General features: G+C 42.4%; 2 protein-coding genes across 2 annotated transcripts in view; one reads left to right on the top strand and one right to left on the bottom strand.

Moving 5' to 3' along the window:
- Positions 1–14138, top strand: part of kiaa1143 (KIAA1143 ortholog) — a 71833-nt gene extending 57695 nt beyond the window's left edge. The window contains exon 4 of the mRNA XM_088997869.1: positions 14053–14138. Within this exon, the coding sequence (XP_088853995.1) occupies positions 14053–14123 (71 nt within the window). The 3' untranslated portion in view covers positions 14124–14138. The remainder of the gene's footprint in view (positions 1–14052) is intronic.
- On the bottom strand, positions 9645–23531 carry LOC148896684 (uncharacterized). The gene is given in 9 exon segments (XM_088997865.1): positions 9645–9818; positions 9820–10092; positions 12785–13011; positions 15417–15530; positions 16427–16596; positions 17825–17960; positions 18223–18856; positions 22121–22234; positions 23336–23531. Coding segments are annotated over 8 exon segments (1629 nt in total). The 5' UTR covers positions 22166–22234; positions 23336–23531; the 3' UTR covers positions 9645–9788.
- Positions 23532–26667: the final 3136 nt, after the last annotated feature.

Below are 26667 nucleotides of genomic sequence, written 5' to 3'. Positions count from 1 at the left end.
TTTGTATTGACATACAAATACACAAGGCTGATCGCTCTAATATTTATCGAGACATGTCTGATTCCGCGGCGCTGGCAGACGTACTGTAAACCCAGGTTTTTGATTTGTAATAATAATTTCCACAAGGGGTGGATTTTTGGAAGACTGGTTGTTGAAATTGAGAAATTGAATGATTTGTTAATTTCAACCCGGTGGTTTATATGTATTTTGTTTAAATGCAGCTGCTATTTCGATACTGGATTATCTGTGGATTTTAATACATTCATTTGGCTGATCCGTGTTGACTGGGTGGTAGTTCAAAAATTCGTTTGTCTCACAAAGAGATCTTGAGACGGGGGTGTTGGAGCAACGGACATTGATAACCACGAGTGTGTGAGCGTGTGAGTGTGTGCGTGCGTGCATTCATTGTGTGTGTGTGTGTGTGTGTGTGTGTGTGTGTGTGTGTGTGTGTGTGTGTGTGTGTGTGTGTGTGTGTGTGTGTGTGTGTGTGTGTGTGTGTGTGTGTGTGTGTGTGAACGCGCATCGTGACTGGCGCGGCTTGCGCCCTTTTGTTCTTGGTGTTCGAATCAACATCGCGGGGTGTGTGCCTTTTTCTGAGTGATAGTTAACAAAAGTAATTGTGAGTTGGAAAATTGGAAAAATGGGTACAATTTTTTCCAAAAAGACTCCAATTCATCGGGATGTTGAATTTATGTCTAAAAAGTTCCCAGGAAGTGAACTTTATTATAAGAAGTGGATGGAACATGGTGAATTTTCTGGTGCTTTACAAATTCAGCCATTGAAAGAGATTATGTTTCGTTTGAAGCTTCAAGAGGCATCTGCGGTTGGTAAGCCTCTTAGAAAGATACGTGCTGAATTTATTTGCTTCTGAGACTTGGATGGCACAAGCAAGGATCAGAGAACAGGAACTTGAAGTGAAACGGATTAAGAAAGAGGAGAAAGCAATGGTCGCAATGTCTTCCAAAGTGAGCTCTGATGATGAAACTGTCGCTTCATCTGTTGCACGTCCCAATGACAAGATGGCGTTTGGGGCAGATCTGAAGCAGCCATTGTTTCAAACTGCAGTACACCCCCATAGGGGACCAAGAGGAGGGGCTGTGGGCTGCCGCGAGCAAGCGCCTCAGACCCCCCCCCCCTCCTCCTTCTATCCCTCCTTCGCTGCTCTCAAGAAAGGGGAGGAAGCCATCTGTTCAACCCCTGTGGGGCGGGTAGCCCCCCCTGTGATGACTCCAACGGTGACTTGGGCAGAACAGCAGCATGGGGCGCTCATGACCCCTACTGGAGGAATACGAGAATTACAACCTGATTTTGCAAATCAGATTGTTGGTGATGGTGATTGTGTTTTTTCGCGTACAAGGGGCAAAGCAAATTGTTCTGAACAATTGTATCCGTTTGAAGATTTGAAACAAGATGTCTGGGACATCATTGTAATCGGGTGAAAGGTTGTTATACTGGTATAACTCCAATGGGATCAAACATTACGTATGAGGAGGTGACAGCCCAACGGAGATTGGTTTGTGAGAACATCCGGACATTATGGAAAAAATCCACCGGAGTATGAAATTCAACATAAAAAAAAAATGGGGTACATGTAAAAACATACTGACAGGATGCTTTCAATGTGTTTTTCTGACACCCAACTATATTCTTTTCTGACATGATGAGGATTCCATATATGTTCACCAATTCAAGCAGATTGGAAAGAATGAAAAAGCTATGTCCTCAAAGATGGCCGCTGAAAAAGTACCTCCTGCCTTAAAAGGACAAAGGAGCTCATGTTCTTAAAATCGCCATTGCTGAGACAGAGAATTAACCGATGCGGTAGGCGGGGCGAGCTGTGGAATGGGGAATTTGAGTTTGGGAGTCAGAGGTCAAAGGGGGGGGGGATCTGCGCGCGGGGTCCACCCCACCACCTCCTCCAACGGCTGCCCTCTCTTTTCTCCCCATTCACTCTTCCCCCTCCCCCTACTGCTTTATGTAGACCAGATGTGGGTTAGTATAAGAATAGATTGGAACACACGTCCCCTACTGGGGACACTCAGTCGTTACACTTTCTCACAAGAAATGTCCATGTATTGTTGACCTTAAAAAAGAAAAAAATTCAATGACTTCTCAAATTCTTTTATACATTGACGACATCTTGCTTGATTCACTAACTGAAGAAAAAAAACTGTATCAATCACTTTGTTCCAAAATCTAGAAAGTACAGGTAATATAACTTCCTTGATTATGTTACAGTTTTGCCAAAAAGAAGTTGAACTTCTAGAGAAAGAAAAAAAGATGATGACATTTCTACAACCTGATTTGGATGACACACCTTAACCTGACAGCATCCACGTTGAAATTATTGCTGATGGTTCATTACCAAAAACGTATTCAACGCAAACAACAGAAATTGTTGCATTGACTGAAGCATAAATGGATAGAAGGAAAGATCGGTGAACATGCAGATTTATTGAGAGGATTATTGAAAGCTATCCTCTTTCCAAAAAGTGTGGCTGTATGCAAATGTGCAGCACACGAGGGCTAAAGACAGAATTCACACAGGTAATGCACGAGCAGATGCAGCCGCCAAGAAGGCTGCTCAGACTACTTTCAATCTAGTAAATCAAGAGATGCTTGAATTAGTGCCTACACAAGTTTTGAAAGACATGCAGGCGTTAGCTACAAAATCCGAAAAAGATTTGTGGCTTGCCGATGGTGCTAAGATAGTTGATGAGCTGTATAAAATAGACAACAAACCATGTTTACCGAGAAACATGTTCCCTATGGTGGCTCGATTGAGCCATGGTAGGTCACATGTATCAACAGGGAGCATGGTGTTTATAGCAGGGAAAGTATTCCATAAGCAGAGGTTTCAACTCATATGCAAAAAAACTTTTGTCGGAGTTGTTTGATATGCTGTAAACAATCCACAAGCTAACATGCGACCAAAAATAGGAAAATTTCCCAGGGGTCACACCCCTTTAAAGTGGTCCACATGGATTTCATTGAACTAAGCACAAGTAATTCTTATAAATACTGTTTGGTGCTAATTGATTCATTCACCAGATGGGGGAAATTGTGCCTTCAAAGAAATCCGACGCATTATCCGTTGCAAAAGCGTTATGCAAACATATTATTCCAGAACATGGCATACCATGAATAATTTGGAGTGGTAATGGGCCACATTTTGTTAATGACGTAATAACCAAAATTCCCAAACATTTAGTTATTAAATGAAAGAACCACTGTGCATACCATCCACAGAGTGCAAGATTAGTTGAAAGAACGAGTGGTACGATAAAAAAATCGACTCAGAAAAACGATGGAGGCAACAGGCAAACCATGGCCTGAACGTCTATTTCTGATTAAATTATACAGTAAAGTCTCATTATATCGATATCGGTTATATCGATAGTCCCGCTTATTACGATACTATTTCTATGAAAATTACATGCGCGCAGGGTCGGATATATCGATAGTCCCGGTTATATCCATATTTTTCGGACTCCCGAGAATATCGATATAACGAGACTTTACTGTATATGAAAATAATGCCCACTAATAATGGCTTAACGCCTTTTGAGATATTACAATGGAAGACCATTCTTCCTCCCATTATGTGAAGGTGAACTTTGGGCAAAAGAATGAATCAGATCCATGCGTTTTGTTGGCAAAATCGTGTGAAATTTTCACAACAAAAAGCATATGTACTGCCGCAGTCCTCTTTGTTCCCTCCACAGGAACAGAGGCTGCTGCGCCCCGGAGACGAGGTGCTGATCAAGGCGATCAAGAGGAAGTCCTGGTCTGCACCAAAGTGGGAGGGGCCATTCACCGTGCTGATCACAACGCCAACTGCCATTGAGGTGGAAAAGAGACGGAGCCAAACTACTCCATAGCCATGGGTTTGGTCCACATCATCTAGCTGTATGAATTAGTGGAGGCAATCCAGATGACGCACGTAAAGCCTCCCATTCCATCAGCTTGCGAAACTCCACCCTTACACCCAACGACGGCAGAAAAGTGCCCAAGCATGGCACATCCTGTAGCCTGCTTTCCACTAGAAGCTGCAGGAATTGTGTCATTTCCCCTTAGCGTCCTCGTGAACGAAGCACGACAAGATGGAAGCAATTATCCTCAAGAGTTTTGGTACGCTCGTATCAAGTCCGGGAAGGCTTGGACCACTGGTTGGGATTCCGTTGTGGTCCGTTCTAAGCCTAACACAGAATGGGTTCGAAATAGCTGTGCCCAAGAAGCAAAACGAATCGTCATCAAGATAGCTCGAGGGAACTGGTTAGGAACAGGAACTGGTACAATGACTGATATCCAACTTGCTATCATAACTCTTGATGTTGCAGGATGCATGGACTTGAGACTCTGTCCTGATTCTCGTGAAGTCCAAGATGGCGCCCGAGTAGGCAGCCTCAGCAAGTGCTCTCATTAGCCTTGCTTTTTTTGGTTGTTTTTGTCTTGTTTTGTGTTTTCTTTTGTCACTTTGTGTTGTTGTGCGTCGTGTGGAACAGATACAGATTGTTTTTCAGCATTTTTGACCACGACATTCATCAAGGAGGAGACTGTGCTGAGCGGTTGCGCCTTTTCGGCAGCATGGATATGCCAGTACTGTTTTTGAATGGGAGGAATGTCGGAGCCATTCGACTGCCATCGCTGGACACCAAAGGGGCCATTGTGCTTTTTTTGCGCCTGTAATGGGCAGCATCTTCACAGCCCCGCTTTGTTTAGCGGAAAGGTCAGTGCTGTTGGACAGTCTGCGGCTGGATGGATGCATGGCTTGAGGAACCCGCGATAAGAAGAAAGGAGCGTCAGCGCAGAGCGCCGATGCGTATGTGGAACTGTTGCGACTTGGAATTGAAGCAGATTTATGTGGAACAGGAGATGTGAGACAATCTGTTTTCGTCAATGGATGCTATAGCTGCGTGTTTGCTTTCAACATTTAGCTTGTAGTCAACATGCACATTCCACCATGGTGTCCCTGATCCACTGGTGGAAAGACGCTTTGATCCTCTCCTCTTTCATCCAGAACTGCTTCATGTCATCACAAAGAGGGTACAGCAAGTCCTGAAGAATGAATGTCTCTCTGTGTCTTTGTTTTGTCATATTGTCTCTATGATGTCATATTATTTGTTATTTAGTTTTTTTTGTTCTTTTGACTTTAAGACGGCGCCGCGAGAGTGGCTGCCTTTCCAGCAGCTCATGTAATTTGTTTTTCTACTTTCATTCCTTTCATCACTTTGCTGCTGTGAAATGTAAATTTATCCACTGTGAGACGAATAAAGGCATATCCAATCCAACATCACACTGGGTTTCCCGTAACTATATGCATCATGTCATCTTTGACATCACCAGTCGTGACATCGCCGTTCGAAAATAAACCGCACATCAGACTGACAGCCTATGTTGAAATATCTGCCAAAAAAGCCCAAAATTCAGGTGTCATGGACGCATTATATCAACCGTTTGCAGGAGAAAAACATGACTGGAATCCATTGTTATCAAACACGTGGTATCGTTATGCTACATTAATTGCTAAACAAAATGGGAAAAGTAATTGTTTCGTTTGTTCCTATATGCCACATTCGGTGATGCAACAGCGCGTGCATTCAAAGGTATTTGGAGATAAAATGGCTCGAGCTGCGTATATTTTAATATCTTCGCATAAACCTGATCAACATTTTCCGGTTCTTCGCAATGCTTCAAGAGGAGAGATTGTTCCAAGTTTAGATACCATTTTGGAAACTGAAAATCAGGTTATGACCGAGAGCGGGTGGCGATGACCAGTATGTGTTGCAATATACGGTACAGGTCAAAACTTAGGTTTTATAGATGAGGGTAGATGTTTATATGTGCTACCGTTAAACACCAATGTCACCATTTTACCCGTAACTTCACATCTTTGGTGGTTATGTGGTTGGAAAGTATATTATTTTATTCCTCCGAGAGCCTACGGTATGTGCGCACCTGTTACTGTAACTGACAATACTTTCATCGTTACCAGTCGTCCAGCGCACCATCATGTGAAAAGAAGAGTGTTGTTTAAGCCCCATGATTCGATCTGGGGAACAATTAAAACACCATAGCACGGGTAGTAAGGTAATGTTAGCTCTTTTTCCACAAATTGGAGTGGCTAAAAACATGCTACGAATTGAAACAATTGACTACAGGTTTCAAGTGTTTGTAAATGCCAGTTTGGAAGTAGATGAAATGCAAAACACTGAAATTGCAGCAATTAGACAAATGGTGCTGCAAAATAGAATGGTTTTGGACCTTTTGACAGCCCCACAAGGGGGCGTCTGTGCTATGGTGGGTGACACTTGTTGTATGTACATACCCGAAGAAGCGAATTCCATAAACATGACTGATGCTTTGTCTGTTGTCAGGGATCTCAGAGATGCCATGGCCAAAGATCACCGGCCTGATCACCCGTGGATTTTTGACGGGCTCTTTGGGGGCCCTTGGTATAAGACTTTGCTCAGAGTGTTTATCCCTTTCGCAATTGTGATTATATTTATTTTCTTAGTCATTGGTTGTATAATTCCATGCTTAAGAGCAACACTAATGAATATAACTAATTCTCAGGTGAATTACGCAAAGGTTTTGTATCAACAAATGCGTGAAGGGGACCCTGTGTTGTAGCTAGGAATAGTACACCATGGCCAGAGTGTGGTTGCTCCAACAAACAAAAGCAAAAAAAGAAACGGAGAGCCGAGAAGTAGTTTTCCTCATTAAAATTAAAAACCCTCACAAATGGAGAGGTTACATATCACAGCAGCAAAGTTCTGATAGAGGTTTTTCGCCTTCTCCATGGTGTTAGTTAGATTAGGTTAGATAATATTAGATAATGTTAGATAGATTAGATTAGATGAGTAAAGTAAAAATAAAGAATGGTTCCCTGTGCAGTTAGTATGATGTGCATGCATGAAAACTGTTTTGGAAATGTATGAACTGATGTTTAAATGTGCAACAGGAGGGATTGATAGAGTGCTTATGCACATTAGTAAACATATTACGTTATTTCATGCTTAGATTAGTAAACATATGTTATTTCATGTTTAGCTTAGTACATATTATGATTACTGCATGTTTAATGTAGTTTACATAGCATTATCAAGCTTATTAGTTCAATAGTTGTCGCGAGAGGCAACAACTCCAACTTCAGTCTAAGGCCCTCCCAACACTGAGTTGTTCGTAGCCGATTGGACGGAAGATCGACTTCTCCGCAACTGATTGGTCAACAGACTGTCGCGGTATTCTTTAAACTAAGCCTGAAGAGGCAGGTGGTGGTTCTTCTTTTGTCCAGCTCCAACTAGAGATGTTTCTCTCGATTGTTACTGAATAAAGTAGTTTTTGCTGTGTACCAACTATCGACTCAACTGGCATTTCATCAAGAAACTCGACGAAGTCCGAACCAGAGGAAGATAAATGAATTTTACCCAACACCAGGAACAAACAAGAACTGAAAGAGTCTGTAGTCAAGCCCTGTAAAATCATTTCAAATGACGAATGCGAATGTGAAGTCAACTGGATGCAGTCATTGTAAATAAGGGTGATTGGCACAACGTATGTAAGTATTAAAATGTGATGCACTTTTATATTACATTAAAGAGCATCACATTTTAATATTAATAGTTTGTGTCCGCTTAAAATTATTTTGCGCTCTTGACAAGTGGGAGGCTTCAAACAAAATGATCACTGTCGTGTTTTTTAATGAACACATCAAGATGTAACTATGACTAAATACAATATTTTTCAGCTTTTTCTTTATATTAATTCATCTTTTAATCTGAAACCCAAATACATTCAGTCTACTCAAAAAAAACCTTGCTGGGCCAATATTCTTGGATGGGAGTGTACCTTGCAAGCACATGCCAATACTAGTGAAGATAGCTCATAAATTAAGAGCAGAAAAGTAGCATGATTCCAAGGTACGAAAATCAGGATATTACATGGAAGCGCCTGAAATTATTATTTGATATAGTGACCATTCACTATATCCAGATCATTGATAACACAATTACAGTATATTGCTGTACATATACATAAAAACACACATCATATCACACAAGTGTATACAAGTACATAAGACATTATTTTACAGCAGTATCCAGTGGTGATCGGTGAAATACACTCACTGGCCACAAGATTTTGTACACTGGCACCATCTAATGTGAGTCATTGCAAGAGCTATATCAAATATTTTGCATTTACAAAGATAATACAACTAAACGTGAGAAAGTTTCACTGATTGAACTTGCAGTTGCAAGATTTTGTTTTTACCTACATTGTCGGGCCGACAGTAGCTGCATGTACTGTAAATAAAGAACCATCTCTTACGATGGATGCTTTGTTGTAAAGTTGTTGATAACAAATTACTATTCTAAACACTCTGTAATACTTATTTGTACTGTAATCTTGTAATGCTACGCATTTTGCGATTGTAATTTTTATTCATCAAAAGAATGTTTAAAGTAGTAGCAGCCTGATGAGTTCGGCGTCATCTGCCACAAAGATCTGAAGTTCAAACTTCAAATCTCCCTTTTTGTTGGGAGTTTGCTCTTTGTTTTTCCTATTTGTGTGGCTTTTCTCAGTCTCCAGCTCCTACGCACATTCCTCAAAAATTCACGTCAAGTTAATTGACAACTCTTAACGGTTGGGTGCCCTGCGATTCACTGCAAGCATTTCAGGGTGTAGACCTGTCCCACCAATTGTCAGCCTGGGATAGGTGCCAGTTCACCCAGAACCCTACTGAGGATAAGAGGTATAGACAACCCATGGATGGATAGACGAAGAGGATTTTGGGGGTGGGGGTCGAAAGCATTACATGCTGTAGGTGTACATTATATCCTCATCATTTCCATGACATGTTGTTGTTGACATTAACATAGTAAACAGTGAACCTGTAAACGGGTTGAGCCACAGATCAGGTGTTTGTTAGTGCTTGACAAGGATTCTAGGACTGCTCCTAGTTTTAACTGTTGAGGTAGTAGATTTGATCTGCCTAAGACATTTTGTGGAGCCCTTGGGAGCGACAGAATAGCTACCATCCTTTGTTGAGTCATCAGTCCAGCCCTTGGATGAGTCACATTTGGACTCATCAACAAAGCAGCTGCTGGCTGGTGAAATGAATGAGACAATGTCTTTGTTAGCACCTTTTTTAGTTCCCTTTGGACTGTGTTTGGCAGAATTATTCGCTGATGGCTTGTTATGTCTGTGTGATGATGTCGCTGAGTTGAGTGGAGCTTTAGGAACAGGAGTGTGTCCCGCAGCTCTGATAACAGCCCCTGGATCGATAATCTCGGGAATTGTTTTGTAGATAGGAACTCTTGTCAAGTTCCTCTGGAGACGTTTTTCTCTCACATTTCTGCAAATGACCTCACCAGCTGGACCAAGGTCAGATTTATCTTTGACCTCAAGAGTTACGATGCTTGCTGATGAGCCAAACGTTCCCATGTTAACATTGTTCGGTATGTCCTTGGTTACATCAATGTCCCTCACAAATTTCAGCTCTCCAATACGTGTGTCTTGTCTAAGACCAGCGCTTCGCACCTTGTGGACAGCATGTTTTACTTGAACATCTTCTTTATAGTTAGCCTCCATTTCACCGTTACAGTAGTCACTATCCAGTCGGACATTCCCATTGGACTGATGCATTTTGCATTTCTTGAACGGATTGTCGGTAGAAAAATGATTGGGAGGACATGGATTACAGTCTGGCGGGAGGCCTCTTTTTCTTCTGGACAATCTCACAATCCGAGGGGTCTCGTTGAGTTGTCTGGTGGCTAAATTAGTAGTCAATGGTGTTCGAGCTGGTGCCCTGCTTGGGTTTCTTCCTGAGTTCTGAAGACCTCTTTGAGTCATGGGGTTTGTGCAGAATTTATAAACTGTTAGGCATTGTTTGTGAGGCAGTCGGTGGTTGCTGTGTTGGAAGAGGTGATTGCTCTTGACTTCTGGTCGGTTATTGGATTGGCCCCTTAATTTACAGGTATGGCTTGGCCTTGGAGATTGCTGGCTGCCACCCCCAGTCTTAGGCTTCAAGGTTGAAAGAGATCTGACAAAGGAGGTGGTATGTTCAGAAACTCCAGAAACCTTGGAGACCTGAAATATGGAAAGATCATTTGAACACAGTGATATTGGATTCGGGTTACCTCAAAATGGGGTTGCCAAATTCTGGGATTTTCCAAATTGGAATCTTTCCATGGGAATTAATAGGAATATATGGTACTTTATAGGGCATGCATATACAGTGGTACAGTGGGGCCTCGGTTTACGAACACCTTGTCTTACGAATTTTTCGGTTTACGAACGTTAAATTTATGAAAATTAAACCTTGGCATACGCACTACTTTTCGGGATACACATGGAGCGCTGCTCCACCATGGCTGGCGGAGTAATCTTCGCCGGAAGAACATCAAAGCACACGACCGAACAGCGCCCCAGCCGGCCTACCTTTCCAGACCCCCTTTCTCTTGAGTGCACACGTCGATCATCTTCAAAGATTTTTTTAACGGATACATTTGCTGTTATGGGACCGAAAAAGACCCCACCATAGGCTCGTGTTCAGCCGAAGAAGACACAAAACAAAATTACAGTCGAGGAGAAGAAGGAAATCATTGAGAAACATGAACGAGGTGTGCGTTTCTCTGATTTAACAGCCCAGTACCAATATGCTAAGACCACCATTACATCGTAAGAAAAAAGCAATTAAATGTGCGTGTGTTGCTAAAGGTGTTTCCGTGCTGTCAAAGCAACGGTCTGGGGCCATAGAAGAGGTTGAAAAACGTCTGTTAATTTGGATTAACGAAAAGCAGCGAGCCAGTAACAGCGTTAATGAAGCAATTATATCCGAGAAAGCATGGCTAATTCACTCTGATATCGTCATGCGGTAACCTGGAAGTTCGCCGTTTATTGATACAAGGGATCATTCCTCAAAATGGTGAAAGAAGAAGGCTATGTTCCTCAGCAAGTATTTAATGCAGATGAGACCGGCCTTTTTTGGAAAAAGATGCCGAACTGCATTTCTTAACACAGGAAGAGAAGTCTGAACCCCATTCCATCAAGCCATCAACGACCATCACAAAGGTAAATAAAAGTGCAGTGTATTTATATTGTATTGTAATGAATTATAAATGTGCTATTGTAATGAATTACAATACAATAGCACATTTATTATACATAGAATAAGGTCTATTGTTTGTAGTTTTAAGGCTTATTTAGTTGAAAATTATATTTTATGGATACCTGGGAACGGATTATTCTCATTTTAATGGTTTCCTATGGGAAATTAATTTTGGGATACACACTTTTCACCTTACACACTCTGTCTGGGAACCAATTAAGTGCGTAAGCTAAGGTCCCACTGTACTTGTCCTTACTAACGTCTCTTTATACGAAAATTTCAAGTTACGAAATATTTCAACAGAGAAACATCAACGCCTGTTGGGAAAGAATTTTCAAATAAAGCTCTGGATTTCCTGAATGCAACATGCTGCTCTGCCATTGACTGTTACTGTGCATTGTCTTGGCATCCCATGGGCAAAGAAGTACCTCTACCATACATGTTTGTGTGTAGATGAATATGTGTTTATGCAACATTGTCGTCATTCGCCCCCTGGTGCCATGAGATGTTCCACTAATTTTACGTAAATGTGAACCACACAGAAAAAGTGTTCACCAGTCAGACGATCGCTCACTATGATGATGTTTGCCTTGGACATTTTCAAAGAATTGATAAAAAAACGAAAAATGCAAATGTACGTGAATTAGTACTTCACCAAACGGTAGCGAAAAACCACTTCTAAGAGAGAACATGGAATAAAAAGGGCAAAAAATGACACAGGATGCAGTTAGAAGTTAAATAACCGCCATATCATTCGTTAATCGATTCGGTTGTTTTACATTATGCACAAATCTAATTCATTGTGCAATAATCTAATTGCAACATGCATTTGTTACATATTTTGATGGAAGTTTATGCTTTAGGAAACATCTAAGTGTCAATTTTCTAACACAATTCTAATCAGAAAATACTGTAAGTTAACTGGCTTGAGTGTCTTCTTTTTATAAACGCATGCATAACCGCTGTGACATCCAGTTCCGCAGTCCCCTTCCCCTGCGAAAACATAACACAGCCAAACCTCCTTGTCTGAAACATTAATGTCAAAACAAAAACAATGTAAGCAAAACTGTGGTTCCTCGGATTTAACCGGGTTACTAGTTGCTTACATTCATTAGACATGACATCATCACTTAGAGCAGAGGTCCCCAAGCCCCAGGCCGCGGACGGGTACCGGTCCGTGGGTCATTTGGTACCGGGCCGCGCAGAAAGAATAAATAATTTACATAATTTCCGTTTTATTTATTATCTGAGTCCGAACTCTGTTTTATTTTGAAAAAAGACTCTGCTATTAAAGTTGTATAAAAATACACAATGGATTCACGTTATTATATTGAAAAGAAAGAAAAAAAACGTTTCCATGCCTGTCGTATCATTTTATTTTGTTGTATTTATCCGCCGGTCCGTGAAAATATTGTCTGACATTAAACCGGTCTGTGGCGCAAAAAAAGGTTGGGGACCACTGACTTAGAGAACAAAATATGAGTTGCATGAGGTTTTAAAAAAAATAAAAATCAACAGTTAACAGTTTTTTCATTTTGAGACATCTTAAGACTGTGTGAAATGTTTTTCCCTCCTGTTTTTCAGGCCATTACAAAACGAGATTGCCAGACCCATCTCAATGTGATAATCTAGACATGTTCCAGAACTAGAAATTGAATGAAAAAAACAAACCTTTTTAGTCCTTCTGAGCTGTATGGAGAAGTGTCTCGGTCTCAGGCGGTGTTTTGCAACTTCATCTCGCCTGCCAGCTTGCATACATTCATTCTTTATCCTCTGTTCTGCCTCCTCTTTCCTCTCTCTTTCCATTCTCCTTTGTGCCCGAGCGGTTAGATGGCAGTAGGAGCTGCCTTCTGCGGAGTCAGTGTCTCCAAAGTTCAGAGACCTGCAGTCTGGCCGCACTATAAGACAACACACAAAAGATACAACACATGCCCGTCAGCAAGCTAGTTGAACTCGAAAGAATCACTAGGGCTTTTTTTGGCATTCGTTTTCTCAGCTGTCTTTATAAGTCAACTATATTTTCTTTTAGCAAATTGATTTTTTTTCATTGCTTGCTTGCTTGCTTCATACAAAAAGTTGGGAGTGACCATTCATCAATTAAATTAATTAAATTAAACGACTTAAATTTGAGATATTTTTTTTCTGCATCGCCCTCAAGAAAATACTGGTCAGGCTCTGGAATATACAGTACATACTGTATATATTGTGTTTTACAACAATACTTAGTCATATTTATCATTTCATACATAACAGTGAATGAAATAGAGGAGATCGGGAAAATATTTTCACAAGTGGCACACACTGCATACAGGGTCCATTCAACTATGAGCACTCCTTTCATTCATACTGAAAGGAGTGCATGGTTTGATTCATTCAGTTTCTCTTAATTCATTTGTCCACCTCTCCGACTTGCTTATTGCTCGAGTGTCAAAAGGAGAGCGGCTGGCAACCTCTCATTGAAGTGGATGGAAGGCGCGAGCATACCAGGTCCTCACAAAATTTTTTACCACAAGCTTTCACTATTTCATTTATTGGAAGAGGAATGCTCTGGGCGAAGCTAACGCTTGACCAGGCGCTCTATGTTCCTGCTCAGTTGGTCTGGGAAGACCTTGGTATCCTCCCCGGAGGAGCTGGACGAAGTGCCGAGGGAAAGGAAAGTCTGGGCATCCATGCTTAACTCATTCACTGCCAGACATGTGCAAAAATGGATTCCACACACTCGAATTCCAGGACCCACAGAACATTGAGTTTTAGGACTATATAAACATTCAATGCCACGTAAGAAACCTTAGACTCTTTTCTTTCATCAGAAAAAAGAGGTAATTCCTAAATTATATGGGTCTGGAGTTATATGAGTTTAAAATAAGCGTGGGTGTACAAAATACAAAGCAATATATACATACAGTGGTACCTCGGTTCTCGACCATAATTCGTTCGAGGACCCTGTTCGAAAAGCGATTTTTTTTCGAACACCGAAACCACCTCTTCGCTCCTGTCACTTGCGAGTTGACAGCGGGGAGGGGGGCGGGGCTGCCTCTCCCGGCCATTCTCCACCTGCTGTCAATTCTCTAATCACGGACACGGGTTCTCCACCTGCTGTCAATTCTCTAATCACGGACACGGGGCATTTATACGGTTCGTGATCACCTCGCCAATGCCGGATGATTGACTCAACTCGCCACCGTACCTGGACTCTTCCTTCGATGTGCGAGTGTATCCGGTCCGAGGTATTTTCCCTGCGTCCCGTAAATTTATGTCATCTTCCAGGATTGCGTCATTTTGCACCCTCGTGTGCCATTTGCTTTTTGGCGTAGTAAGCCGGTTTCAAAACTCTGAAGTACACTTTTGAGTCAGGGTTTAGTCCGAAGCATGCTTCTGATTGGCTGCCGGTGCCGAGTATGCATTTGTGCATTTGCGAGAGGATTTAACAAACATTATGTGTCATAATTTTTCGCGTCTTCGAACGTTCGTTTGGCAATTTGCATACTCGGCACCGGCGGCCAATCAGAAGCCTGCTTCGGACTACACCCTGACTCAAAAGTGTACTTCAGAGTTTTGAAAGCCGCTGAGAAAGTGGAGTCCTCGTAGTGTTAAGCAGGCAACACAATGCAAACGTTGCACGCCCGCACGCGACAACAGTTGGACACGGAGTGAGCGATACACACGTGCGCCGCTCAGCACCCCACCCTCGCGTACGCACTCACGCGTCGTATTGGCGTTCGAACACCGATTGATGTTCGAACACCGATTGATGTTCGAACACCGATTGATGTTCGAAAGCCAAAGCAAGAATATCTCGAATATTTTGTTCAAACACCGATTTGTTCGAACTATGAGGCGTTCCAGAACCGAGGTACCACTGTATTGGTTTACATAACGCTTTAACAACAGCTGAAGCTGGAATGAAGCGCTAACATGGAAACGTGGGAAATGATGCCCCCTTGTGGGAGGGATAAAACATTTCCAAAAGGTCTGGCTTGAGTGCAAGCAAGAAAAAACAAAACCCGAAATAATTCGAGAATAACGCTCTACGTTATATTTTCAATTCCCGAATGGCAGTGAATGAGTTAAGCCCGATTCGGAATAAACTGAAGTTGCAAAATGCTGACAGAAAATATGCTATGAATATGGTAAAAGATTAATTCTTGTTCATATTTATCTCTTGATGCTTCAGTGACAAGTGTATAATATGGGAGGTAGAGGGTTTCAGTGGGTTTATGTCCTACTCAAAATATTTTTTTCCTTTTCAATGTGCCCTTGGTGACATTTGAACAGTCTATTACATGTGAAAGTAGACAGGCACCTGTATGTGTAACCGTGTTCTTCCTATCAGCAACAGTCTGGGGGTGTGTGGAAAGACGCAAATTAAAATCCCGTCCACTCAAGAAGATCATATTTCTTGGCAATGCTGCTGAACCTGAGGTCACAGAGAAAAATGACTTCATTTAATTATGTTCGTGACAGTGTACCACAGTGACCAGCATAAAAAAACTATTCCATGCTAAAACGCAGGTGCTAACATCACAGACTGCCTTTTGGTACACTGATCCACACCAAAGCACAACACGTAGTCCTAGTATGTATTAAATTCCACGCTTTGTCTTGATTACTTCATCACTAATTGACATTTTTACAGGCACACCTAAGCCTATATGCCTGTGCCGAATGTCATAGCCCAAGTGACAAATGTGATGCACTGAATGATGAAACTCAAAAACAACAATGCCATTGATGAGAAGGTTTCTTCAGCCGTCATCTGTACAAAAGTGAAGGTTTCGGACGTTTCGCCTCCTATCCAAGAGGCTTCGTCAGCGAACTAAAGTCTGACTGGTCGTATCGGCCCCATTTATATATCCCTAATGTCCAGACCTGGTGGCGCCGGACACAGCTATGATAGGTCCCTACTCTCAGGTTGGGGGGGGGGCGCGGGACCCCCCCCCTGTGGCCCCACTGATTGTTCCTACATTCCTGACTAGTCAGACTACACTTTTCAGACTTTAGTTCGCTGACGAAGCCTCTTGGATAGGAGGCGAAACGTCCGAAACCTTCACTTTTGTACAGATGACGGCTGAAGAAACCTTCTCATCGATGAACCACTCCTGTACGACTGAGAGCTTACACAGATGAAACAATGCCATTGGTACAGTCAAGGGATAAACTGCAAAGGACGATCATTCCCACATGGAATGCGGACACAGGTAGATTTTCATATGATATCCAAAACTGCATTACTTGAGACGGAAATAAAAGAGAGAATTGTTTTGAATGTAATTGAGATTGATTTAATGAATGAATTTCATCATTGGGTCTTACCTCTGAGGCAGAGAAATGATAAGAAGTCCTCAGTTTTTGGTCGACGCCGACTGAGACTGGTGACCACTGCCAGGCTGGGGTTGTGCCTACACTGTGTTGGTGATGTCAGTGGTGGACCAGGAGAGCTGGGTGGGGACTGGGCAAATTTTCTCTGCGCATGCAACCTTGGCCTTCACAAACAAAGAAAATAATCTGAGTTCAAGAATAATGGGGGGGGAAAGCTTGTTGCCCAAATCAAAGGATGCTCCCTCCTGAGGTCGGTCTGACGTTAACCTTCTTTCAATGTATCACACAAATGAATGAAGAAGTCCAAGATGGCGCCCGAGTAGGCAGCCTCAGCAAGTGCTCTCATGAGCCTTGCTTTTTTTTGTTGTTTTTGTCTTGTTTTGTGTTTTCTTTTGTCACTTTGTGTTGTTGGGCGTCGTGTGGAATGGATACAGATTGTTTTTCAGCAGTTTTGACCATGACATTCATCAAGGAGGAGACTGTGCTGAGCGGTTGCGCCTTTTCGGCAGCATGAATATGCCAGTACAGTTTTTGAATGGGAGGAATGTCGGAGCCATTCGACTGCCATCGCTGGACACCAAAGGGGCCATTGTGCTTTTTTGCGCCTGTAATGGGCAGCATCTTCACAGCCCCGCTTTGTTTAGCGGAAAGGTCAGTGCTGTTGGACAGCCTGCGGCTGGATGGATGCATGGCTTGAGGAACCCGCGATAAGAAGAAAGGAGCGTCAGCACAGAGCGCCGATGCGTATGTGGAACTGTTGCGGCTTGGAATTGAAGCAGATTTATGTGGAACAGGGGATGTGAGATAATCTCTTTTCGTCAATGGATGCTACAGCTGCGTGTTTGCTTTCAACATTAAGCTTGTAGTCGACGTGCACATTCCACCATGATGTCCCTGATCCACTGGTGGAAAGACACTTTGATCCTCTCCTTTTTCATCTAGAACTGCTTCATGTCATCACAAAGAGGGTACAGCAAGTCCTGAAGAATGAATGTCTCTCTGTGTCTTTGTTTTGTTATATTGTCTCTATGCTGTCATATTATTTGTTATTTAGTTTTTTTTTGTTCTTTTGACTTCAAGACGGCGCCGCGAGAGTGGCTGCCTTTCCAGCAGCTCATGTATTTTGTTTTTCTACTTTCATTCCTTTCATCACTTTGCTGATGTGAAAAGTAAATTTCTCCACTGTGAGAATAATAAAGGCATATCCAATCCAATCCAAATGAAAATAACAATTGTTTGGTCATCATTCGTTAGATTTTTAAGTGTCCTGCCCTTCCAAAAGAAAACAACCAAATAAAAAACACAATGACTCATTGTCAAGTTTTCTGACACACAGACACACGAGGGTGAAACAAAAAATAAATGAATAGAAATCACCCAAGAGTAGCTGACCTCCCACTACGTGGGTCATCGATGTCACAAAGGAGGCTGACAGGGTGGTGCTGAGCGCGTGTCTTTAAGGACCAACTCCAGCGGGAGCTGCCTGTCAGCAAGGACAGACACTGACCGGTGCCATTGACCATGGAACCTAAACCAATGGGTTGAAATGTTACACTAAGCAGTGAATTAGTGTTCACCCACAATGTTTTGCTTTGTTTCAATGCCGTCAAAGTGTATTTGGCCACTTTCTGATTTCTGTGCTCTTTACATATTTACCACACAAAAAGATTTCAGTTCATCGAAACAGTTTGGCTGTAAAACGACCTGGTACTGATGCTAAGCTGATGTCATTGTTTGATTCTTCTAGTTAGCCTGAACAACCAAATAGAAGTAGTAGAACAAGTACTGACCGCTAATGCCTTTGGGAGAGTGTGACGTCTGTTTCCTGGCCGCAACAGGAGTCCTCACGACTGGTCGTAAATTCTTAGGTGGCCTCCTATTTTCAACAGAGTCCTTGTGCTGGTTTCGTTGCGGTTCTTTCATAGTGTTTGTGTATTTTGACATGGTTGATGACGTTTTATGTGACCGTAACGTCCTGGTTGAAAACGATTTATTGTGTGAATGTTCTTGAAAGCTGCTGTGCCACACAGTTTTTTCTCTACACATTTTGTGTTGTGGGTGCATGCGCTGTTCCTTATGAATGTTTTTACTTTTCCGTGAATGTGTATCCTGAGACAAGTTTGATTTTTGCACTTCTTTGGCATGATCACGATGCCGTTTTGTCTTTATTTGAGTTTTTTCCAGACTGGGGTTTATTTTTTGTTTATTTTGCAGTCTGTGCGAGACTCTTTGTTGCTGGGGCTTTTGACTTGACTCTTGCGGTTCATGAGAAAGTGTTGCTTTCGATACATGCTTGCGTTTGTGTCCGTGTGCAGGTAAATTTCCATGTGTGGCACGGCGGGTGTCTCGGAATTCCCTGAGGGAGAGGAAAAGAACTTTGCGCACCAGACGCTCTTCACACCAAGGCATTCCATCACTGATGTCCTACAAAGCCAAAAGACATGCATAAACATTACAGAAGGTTCTTCACCAACCTTCCATAAAAACATAAATAAAAGACTCCTGTCCGTTGCTGCTGTCTATTTGCACATACTTCGGCAGCAATTCCAACTGAAAATATTTTCGGTTCATTCTTATTTTGGTTTGGGGAGCTGGTGTATCACATTTACGGCCCGGTCATTTCGCCATTGTAAGGGATTACCATTAGCATCATTTATCACTGTTATTGTTTTGGAGCAGAGAACATGCGCAAGTACTGTCAATGCCGTGATTGGCTGCAGAGCATCATTGTCTCGCATCTTGTGATTGACTGGACTCCTGTCACTCACTGAAGTACACAGCTAATTGACAGACCACACAAGCATACATTTTGGACAATTTCTTATGGCAACTGACAATATCTGACAGGCCTTGAAAAATACCACACTAGACAACCGAGCTGCCTCCATGTCATATTATTATTATTATTATTATTATTATTATTATCATCCATCTTCTGCCGCTCGGGTCGCAGGGGGCAGCAGCTTCCATAGGGAAGCCCAGACTTCCCTCTCCCCAGCCACTTCTTCTAGCTCGTACTGGCGGATCCCGAAGCGTTCCGAGGCCAGCTGGGAGACATAGTCTCTCCAGCATGTCCTGAATCGTCCCCGGGGTTTCCTGCCAGTGGGGCACGCTCGGAACACCTTACCTGGGAGGCGTCCAGGGGGCATCCTAATCAGATGCCCGAGCCACCTCATCTGGCTCCTTTCTCCCTTATCTCTAAGGGAGAGCCCGGACACCCTACGGAGAAAGCTAATTTCGGCCGCTTGTACCCGTACTCTCGTTCTTTCGGTCACAACCCATAGCGCGTCCTCCATAGATGAGGGTTGGGATGTAGATCGACCGGTAAATTGAGAGCTCAGGTTCTGATCTGGGGGGCCGTTCCTCCCAATCACGCCCCTCCAGGTCTCATTGTCATTGCCCACATGAGCATTGAAATCACCCAGCAGAACAAGGGAGTCCCCAGGGGGGGCGCTCTCCAGCACACCCCCTAAGGTCTCCAAAAAGGATGGGTACACTGGACTGCTGTTTGGTGCATATGCACAAATAACGGTCAGAACCCGTCCCCCCCACCCGAAGGCGGAGGGAAGCAACCCTTTAGTCTACCGGGGTGAATCCCAACGTACAGGCTGCGAGCCGGGGGGCTGTCTGTCCTGGGGCCCCTTCTCTTTATTACCTAACTTCTTCCTCTTGGCAATATTTTCTGCAATTTTGACATTCACTTTCACTGCTTTGCGGATGACACCCAACTCTACCTCTCCAGCAAACCTGACGCCTCTTTTCCACCTTCATCCCTTTCACTTTGCCTCTCAGAAATTAAATCCCGGTTTTCCCATAACTTTCTCAAGCGAAAAAAACGGAACTTCTCCTTGTCTGTACCAAATCCACCCTACACAAAGCAAACAGTTTCTCTCTCACCATTGAAAGTTCAACCGTGTCCCCCTCCCTTCAGGTCAAGAGCCTGGGTGTCATCCTCTATAGATCACTATCTTTTCACTCTCATATCAATAACTCGGTCTGCATATTTCCACCTCCGTAATATCAATCGTCTCCGTCCCTCTCTCACACCTCACACCGCTGCTATCCTTATCTACAGTCTCGTCACCTCCCGCATATTGTAACTCACTTCTCTTTGGTGTCAATCAAAAATTTGTCCATAAACCCCAACTTGTCCAAAATTCTTCAGCCCGGATCATCACTAAAACCTCCTCCTTTTACCACATCACCCCTGTCCTCCAGGAGGTCCACTGGCTCCCTGTTAAACTTTGGATTGAATTCAAAATACTTCTGTTTACATTCAAAGTCATCCATAAACTTGCCCCCCCTCTATCTGTCTAACCTGCTTCAAATTTCCGTTCCCTATCTGTGCCTCAGATCCTCATCCTCCCTTCACCTCAATGTGCTTTCTGCCCGTCTCACCACAATGGGATGCAGCTTTCAGCCACTCTGTTCCCAAACGCTGGAATTCACTTCGACCCAACATCCGTAATATTGACACCCGCCCTATTTTCAAATCCCCCCTCAAAACCCATCTGTTTAAAATTGCATTCATTGTCTTGTTCTATCAGCTATTTTATTATTTATCATTTTATTTATGGTTGTATTGTTTTATGCTTTGTTTTATTGATTGTAAAGTGTCCTTGAGTGTTCTGAAAGGCGCTTGAAATTAAATATATTATTGTTATTAAATGTATTATTGTTATTAAAAACCCATCAGTTGAATTTAGATTGTTCCGTTGTACACCACTGCAAACTGCAACCATGAAATTCAGCTTCTGTATCGTAACTCTGACAATCTGTAATTTGAAATGTAGAATTATATGCAGAGTTGTAGAATGCTTGATTTGGATTTTGTCAGACCGTTTATGTCTGCCTAATCTTGTTGCCAGTGGCTGTAAGAGTTGTGTTCTGCGACAATCAATAACCAAGCTCGATGATCTGGCAGTTTTGTAAAAGGCAACTAGGATCTGTGAAGCTTTTTTGCACCTGTAATGGGCAGCATCTTTACAGCACCACTTTGTTCAGCAGAAAGGTCGGTGCTGTTGGACAATGAGCGGCTGGATGGATGCATGGCTTAAGGAGCCCGCGATAGGAAGAAAAGAGTGTCAGCGCAGAGCACCGATGCGTATGCCCAACTGTCGCGGCTTGGAATTGAAGCGGATTTATGTGGGACAGGAGCTGTGAGGCAATCTCTTTTCGTAAATGGATGCTACAGCTTTGTGTTTGCTTTCAACATTTAGCTTGTAGACGTCCCTGATCCACTGCTGAAAAGGATGCTTTGATCCTCTCCTCTTTCATCTAGAACTGCTTCATGTCACAAAGAGGTTACAGTAAGTGCTGAAGAATGCTGTGGCTTTGTGGTGTCGTACTATTTGTTATTTCGTTTCAACATGGTGCCGCAAGAGTGTGCTGCCTTTCTTTTTCTACTTCTTTCTTTCCTTCCTTTCCTCTTCCTTTCATAACTTAGCTGCTGTGTTTCTTCCAGGTAGAGTGAACGCTGGCGCAAACGGCTGCCGCTGCTCACCCGCACAAAAAATGTTCTTATCCCGTGACTGTAGTGTTCTTGAGAGTTTTGAAAGGAGCTTAGAAATTAAATTTATTATTATTATTATTATTAATGCGGAGTTAATACTGACTCCAATATAAACTACACATGTGCACAGTATATGTCTATAGAAGGATGCAGTATACTGTATATATTTCACTCACATATTTCTTCTTGATGATATTCCGTTTGGGTCTGTCTGTACTCATCTTGCACAGTTGACATGAATGACAGGTGGTTCTTCTTTGCTTATTCTACTAATGTGGAAATGTTGTGCCCTGACGAAAGAAAAAGGTAATCTTGTAATATTGAAATAAAATCCGACATAAAAACGCATGTAGCTATCACAATATGAATTGAACGTGTTTTTAGGGGTACGATTATTTTAAGACACCAAAACAATAGTAAATAAACTGATTGGAGAAAGTGTACAGTAAAGTCTCGTTATATCGATATCGAATATATCGATAGTCCCGGTTATATCGATACTACAGTAGTCTCGTTATATCGATATCGGATATATCGATAGTCCCGGTTATATCGATACTATTTCTATGCACGCACGGAGAAAATTACATGCAAACAGGGTCGGATATATCGATAGTCCCGGTTATATCGATATTTTTCGGACTCCCTTGAATATCGATATAACGAGACTTTACTGTATTTAATTTTGGACTTTTGTTATAGTGTATCATTTGAATTTAGTCGAGAAAACATTTGTACAGTCACTGTGGAAATGTAGGCGCTGGTTCACATTATGTCATCATTGTACGTCGGTGGTTTTATATTTGGCACGTAATAACGTAATATTTGTGGGTAAGACTGATCCCGTAAAATTCAAAATGTGTTCATAAAGGGTTGGAAAAGTGATTGAAAGTGTGGTACTTTGATTCGGATATTAATATGGATGATGTATTCCCCACATTAATACATATTATAAATAGCTGCTTTCAATAATTAAAGTGGAATTTGGCAACAACACTGCAGTCAAAATAAACAAGCTTTAAATGATGTTAGCAACTGCGTGTCGGTGAATACTTCACAGATTCATCGGGTCAATGTTTTATGATAGGTCTCACACATGAGACATCACTGCAATAACCGTTTAATTGAACTTGCATTACGATAACCTAACCAGATCAGTAGCGATTCGCCATCAGCGTCTTCACTACATCTACTCTATAGCATACATCGACGTGTGGAACAGTAATTGTGGATGCCGATTTAACACGCCCGTTTATATACGACCCCGAGAAATGTAATCATGCTGGACGCTAAGGTTGGTGGATTACATTGGAGCAAATGTGTGCGGTCAAATCTGGTCAGAGTGGTTAAACAAAGCAGGCAAGAAACAATGGGCCGAACAGACAACCCACCTCGAACAGGAAAACTGGGCTAGTGGTGCTACATCGTGAGCCCTGCGCCCACCTAGGTTTGTAGCGGTAGCAGACAGACCCTCGGTGACCACTCTGGAACAAGACACATTTGAGCCCACATCGATTACGGCTCCTCTGTGTGAAGGTTCCGCACGCGCGCGGCCTGGTTGCGCGTGGAGCATCGTGCGCATGTGAAAGGCGACTCTTTTCCGGTCTCCCCTAGTGGGCGCGGTCTATTCTACAGGCAGAGCCAAACGTGATCATTTCGATAGATTGACACAGACAGTAACGTGCTGACCTTTAACTTTTAGTGTCCTTGTACTTTCCAATTTGTGTTTTTCTTATGTTGGTTTTGGTGTATATTTGTATCTTCTGCTAGGCTACCAGTCGGTAATGATCCTGTAGACTACAACCACTGGCAAAATATATGGATGGAAACACTGGTTTTAGAGGACGTTCATACAGTTATTTAAATAAAAAAACACATCACAGACATGACACAAAATTGAAGCCATCTCATATGGCAACTTTCTGCCTTGAAAACACAAAAACGAATGAAGGAAAATGTGGTAATCAAGAACAGTTATTTGTTTGGACACATCATAGGGGAATATGATGGAATAACTCAATTGAGAAAACACATTAAATCCTGAAAACAATGAAATTAACAACACAAGAGCACTTCTTCCTCTCGGTCTCCTGCCTGACAGTTCAAGGCTCAGCATCCTTCTCCCCATATAGTCACTGTCTCTCCTCCAAACCATCTCGGTCTGGCCTCTGACTTTCTCTGCAAAGTCTCTAATCTGAGTTGTCCCTCTGATGTACTCATTCTTGATCCTATCCAACCTGGTCACTCCTAAAGAAAACCTCAACATCTTCATCTCTGCTACATCCCGCTCTGCTTCCTGTCTTTTCTTCGGTGGCATGGTCTCCAGTCCAAACATCATGGCTGGTCTCACCACCGTTTAATACACATTTACTTTCATTCTAGCTGAAACCCTTCTATCACACATCACACCTGACATTTGTCTCCAGCCGTTCCAGCCTGCCTCGACACGCTTCTTCACCTCTTTTCCACACTCTCCATTGCTCTGCACAGTTGACCCCAAGTACTTAAAATCTTACACCTTCTTTCTCTCTTCTCCCTGTAGCATCACTCTTGTACGTACTTGGATCCCTCTCATTCATATACATATATTCCGTCTTACTGCGACTGATCTTCATTCCTCTGCTTTCTTGGACATACCTCCACCTCTCTAGTTTCATGGTCCAAGGAGATTCTTGTCGAACATTGTCTGTCAGCCTGTCCATCCCCATAGCGAATGAGAAGGGGCTCAGAGCTGACGCCTGGTGGAGTCCCACCTCCACCTTTAATTCCTCCGTCACACCGACAGCACACCTCAAAACTGTCTTACAGTCATGATACATGTCTTGCACCGCTCTGACATACTTTTCTGTCACTCCATACTTCCCCATGCAATACCACAGCTCTTCTTTGGGCACCCTGTCATACGCTTTCTCCAGATCAACATAGACACAATGCAATTCCTTCTGACCTTCTAGAATACTGTATGCTTCGAAATTCTTTTACCAGGTGCCAATCCTCCCCACCCCTCTATATCTCAATGAGATATAGAGGAAACAAATCAAGGAGACTCATTAAATATATGCCAAAAGGCATAGATGTAATGAGTAATAAACATACAGTGAGGAAATAAAGTTTGGATGGTCAGAGCCCTTGCCCAACCTACGATCAGTTCAGGGTATAGTTTGCTTATTGTCCACAGTTACCAGTGTTAAACTCCATTTCCCTGCGGTAGAAGGATAAAACTGAAATCATAATACTGTACACAATATTTTTTTCATTTTGGCTGGGTGAGTAAAAATACCTGGTCATTACAATCGAAACACTCAGATAAATGCACAACTACTCCAGCACCGAGAGATAAGTGAATTTTTGCATCGGGCTTCATGGAATTTCGGTAATGCCAAGAACCCACTACTGTACTGTACTGTACTGTACTGTATTGTACTGAACGGTACTGTACTGTACGTATTGTACTGTACTGACAGACTTATATATGACTGGACTAAAATATGCTAATGCCTCACTGTAAGGAGAAGTGATGCCAACGGCGGGCATCTCATGTTGCCACTTGCTCAGTGTGCCAAACTTGGATAGCTATAATGATCCCTGCGGTGCATTTTCGTAGGATAAATGCTACATTGTGTGGCATACACTTAGACCATTAAGTCTGGTCTAAGCGCTACATGAAAATGTCATCAATAAGAATAAAAATAAAAAAAATTCCCTCATAAGGTCTATTTTCAAGTGCTGCTGAAAGCTAAATATGAATCATGTTGTCAGAAGTATGAACCATCAAAACAAATTAAAGCCCATCAGGAAATAAAACACTGCCAAACGTAAACCTAACCTATTACTTTCGGTATTAAGATAACATATTGTGAATAGCCAATGCAAACAGTAAAATTAATTCTTTTAGAGCCTCTCATTCCTCCCTACAGGGATTCTGGTGCAAAACATGCACTAACAACAGTGTTTTTTAGCGTGAGAAAACAACAGAAGTTGTCAATAACAGTGGCAATGTAAGATGACTGTTCATTGAATTATAGAGCCACATGCTGAGAATGCAGACCAGCTTTAAATTGGGGGATAGCCAAAAAGATGTCAGTGGGATGGCCAGGGTAGCACAATACGTCAGTGATGGGGTATGAGAGGCATACATCATTCTTTATTATACGAAATAAAATACGTACAATGTCAGGTTTTATGAAATAAAATTTACACTTCTCCGATGCCTATCACACTCATTATCAAGAAGGAACACGTTGAGGTAAAAAGCAACATTTTGGTTAGCTTAATTTATGAGACAATACAATTTTCTTTGCAATGGCTTGCTTTGGTGTTCGACAAATATTTCCTGGTCAATTTCAGTCTTATTCACTGATGTGGTCACTAACACAGTCAATCAATATGGCACTTTTCAAATGAAGATCAATGACTCAAGCATTCAAATTATTTCTAAACTCACAATGGCCCAAATGTCACATATGTATTCATTCATGTTCCGAACTACTTATTCCTCACTATAGGGGTCTGCTAGAGTCTATCCCAGATGTCATAATGGGACACCCTCAACCACTTGCCAGCCAGTCGCAGGGCAAATAGAAAGAAACAGCCATTTGCGGTTACACTCTCACCTAGGGACAATTTAGAGCAGGGGTCACCAAACCTTTTCCTGTGAGGGCCACATAACTTTTCCCTTCTGTGATGGGGGCCCGGTGTCAGTTTGTAACAGAAAAAGTGTGAC

Source organism: Hippocampus bargibanti, linkage group LG06, assembly GCF_051943395.1.
Source record: "Hippocampus bargibanti isolate YZ-2025 linkage group LG06, ASM5194339v1, whole genome shotgun sequence".
In the NCBI taxonomy this organism is placed as follows: domain Eukaryota; kingdom Metazoa; phylum Chordata; class Actinopteri; order Syngnathiformes; family Syngnathidae; genus Hippocampus; species Hippocampus bargibanti.
The sequence above is the reverse complement of the archived record's forward strand: the minus strand, read 5'-3'. Positions and strand labels throughout refer to the sequence as shown.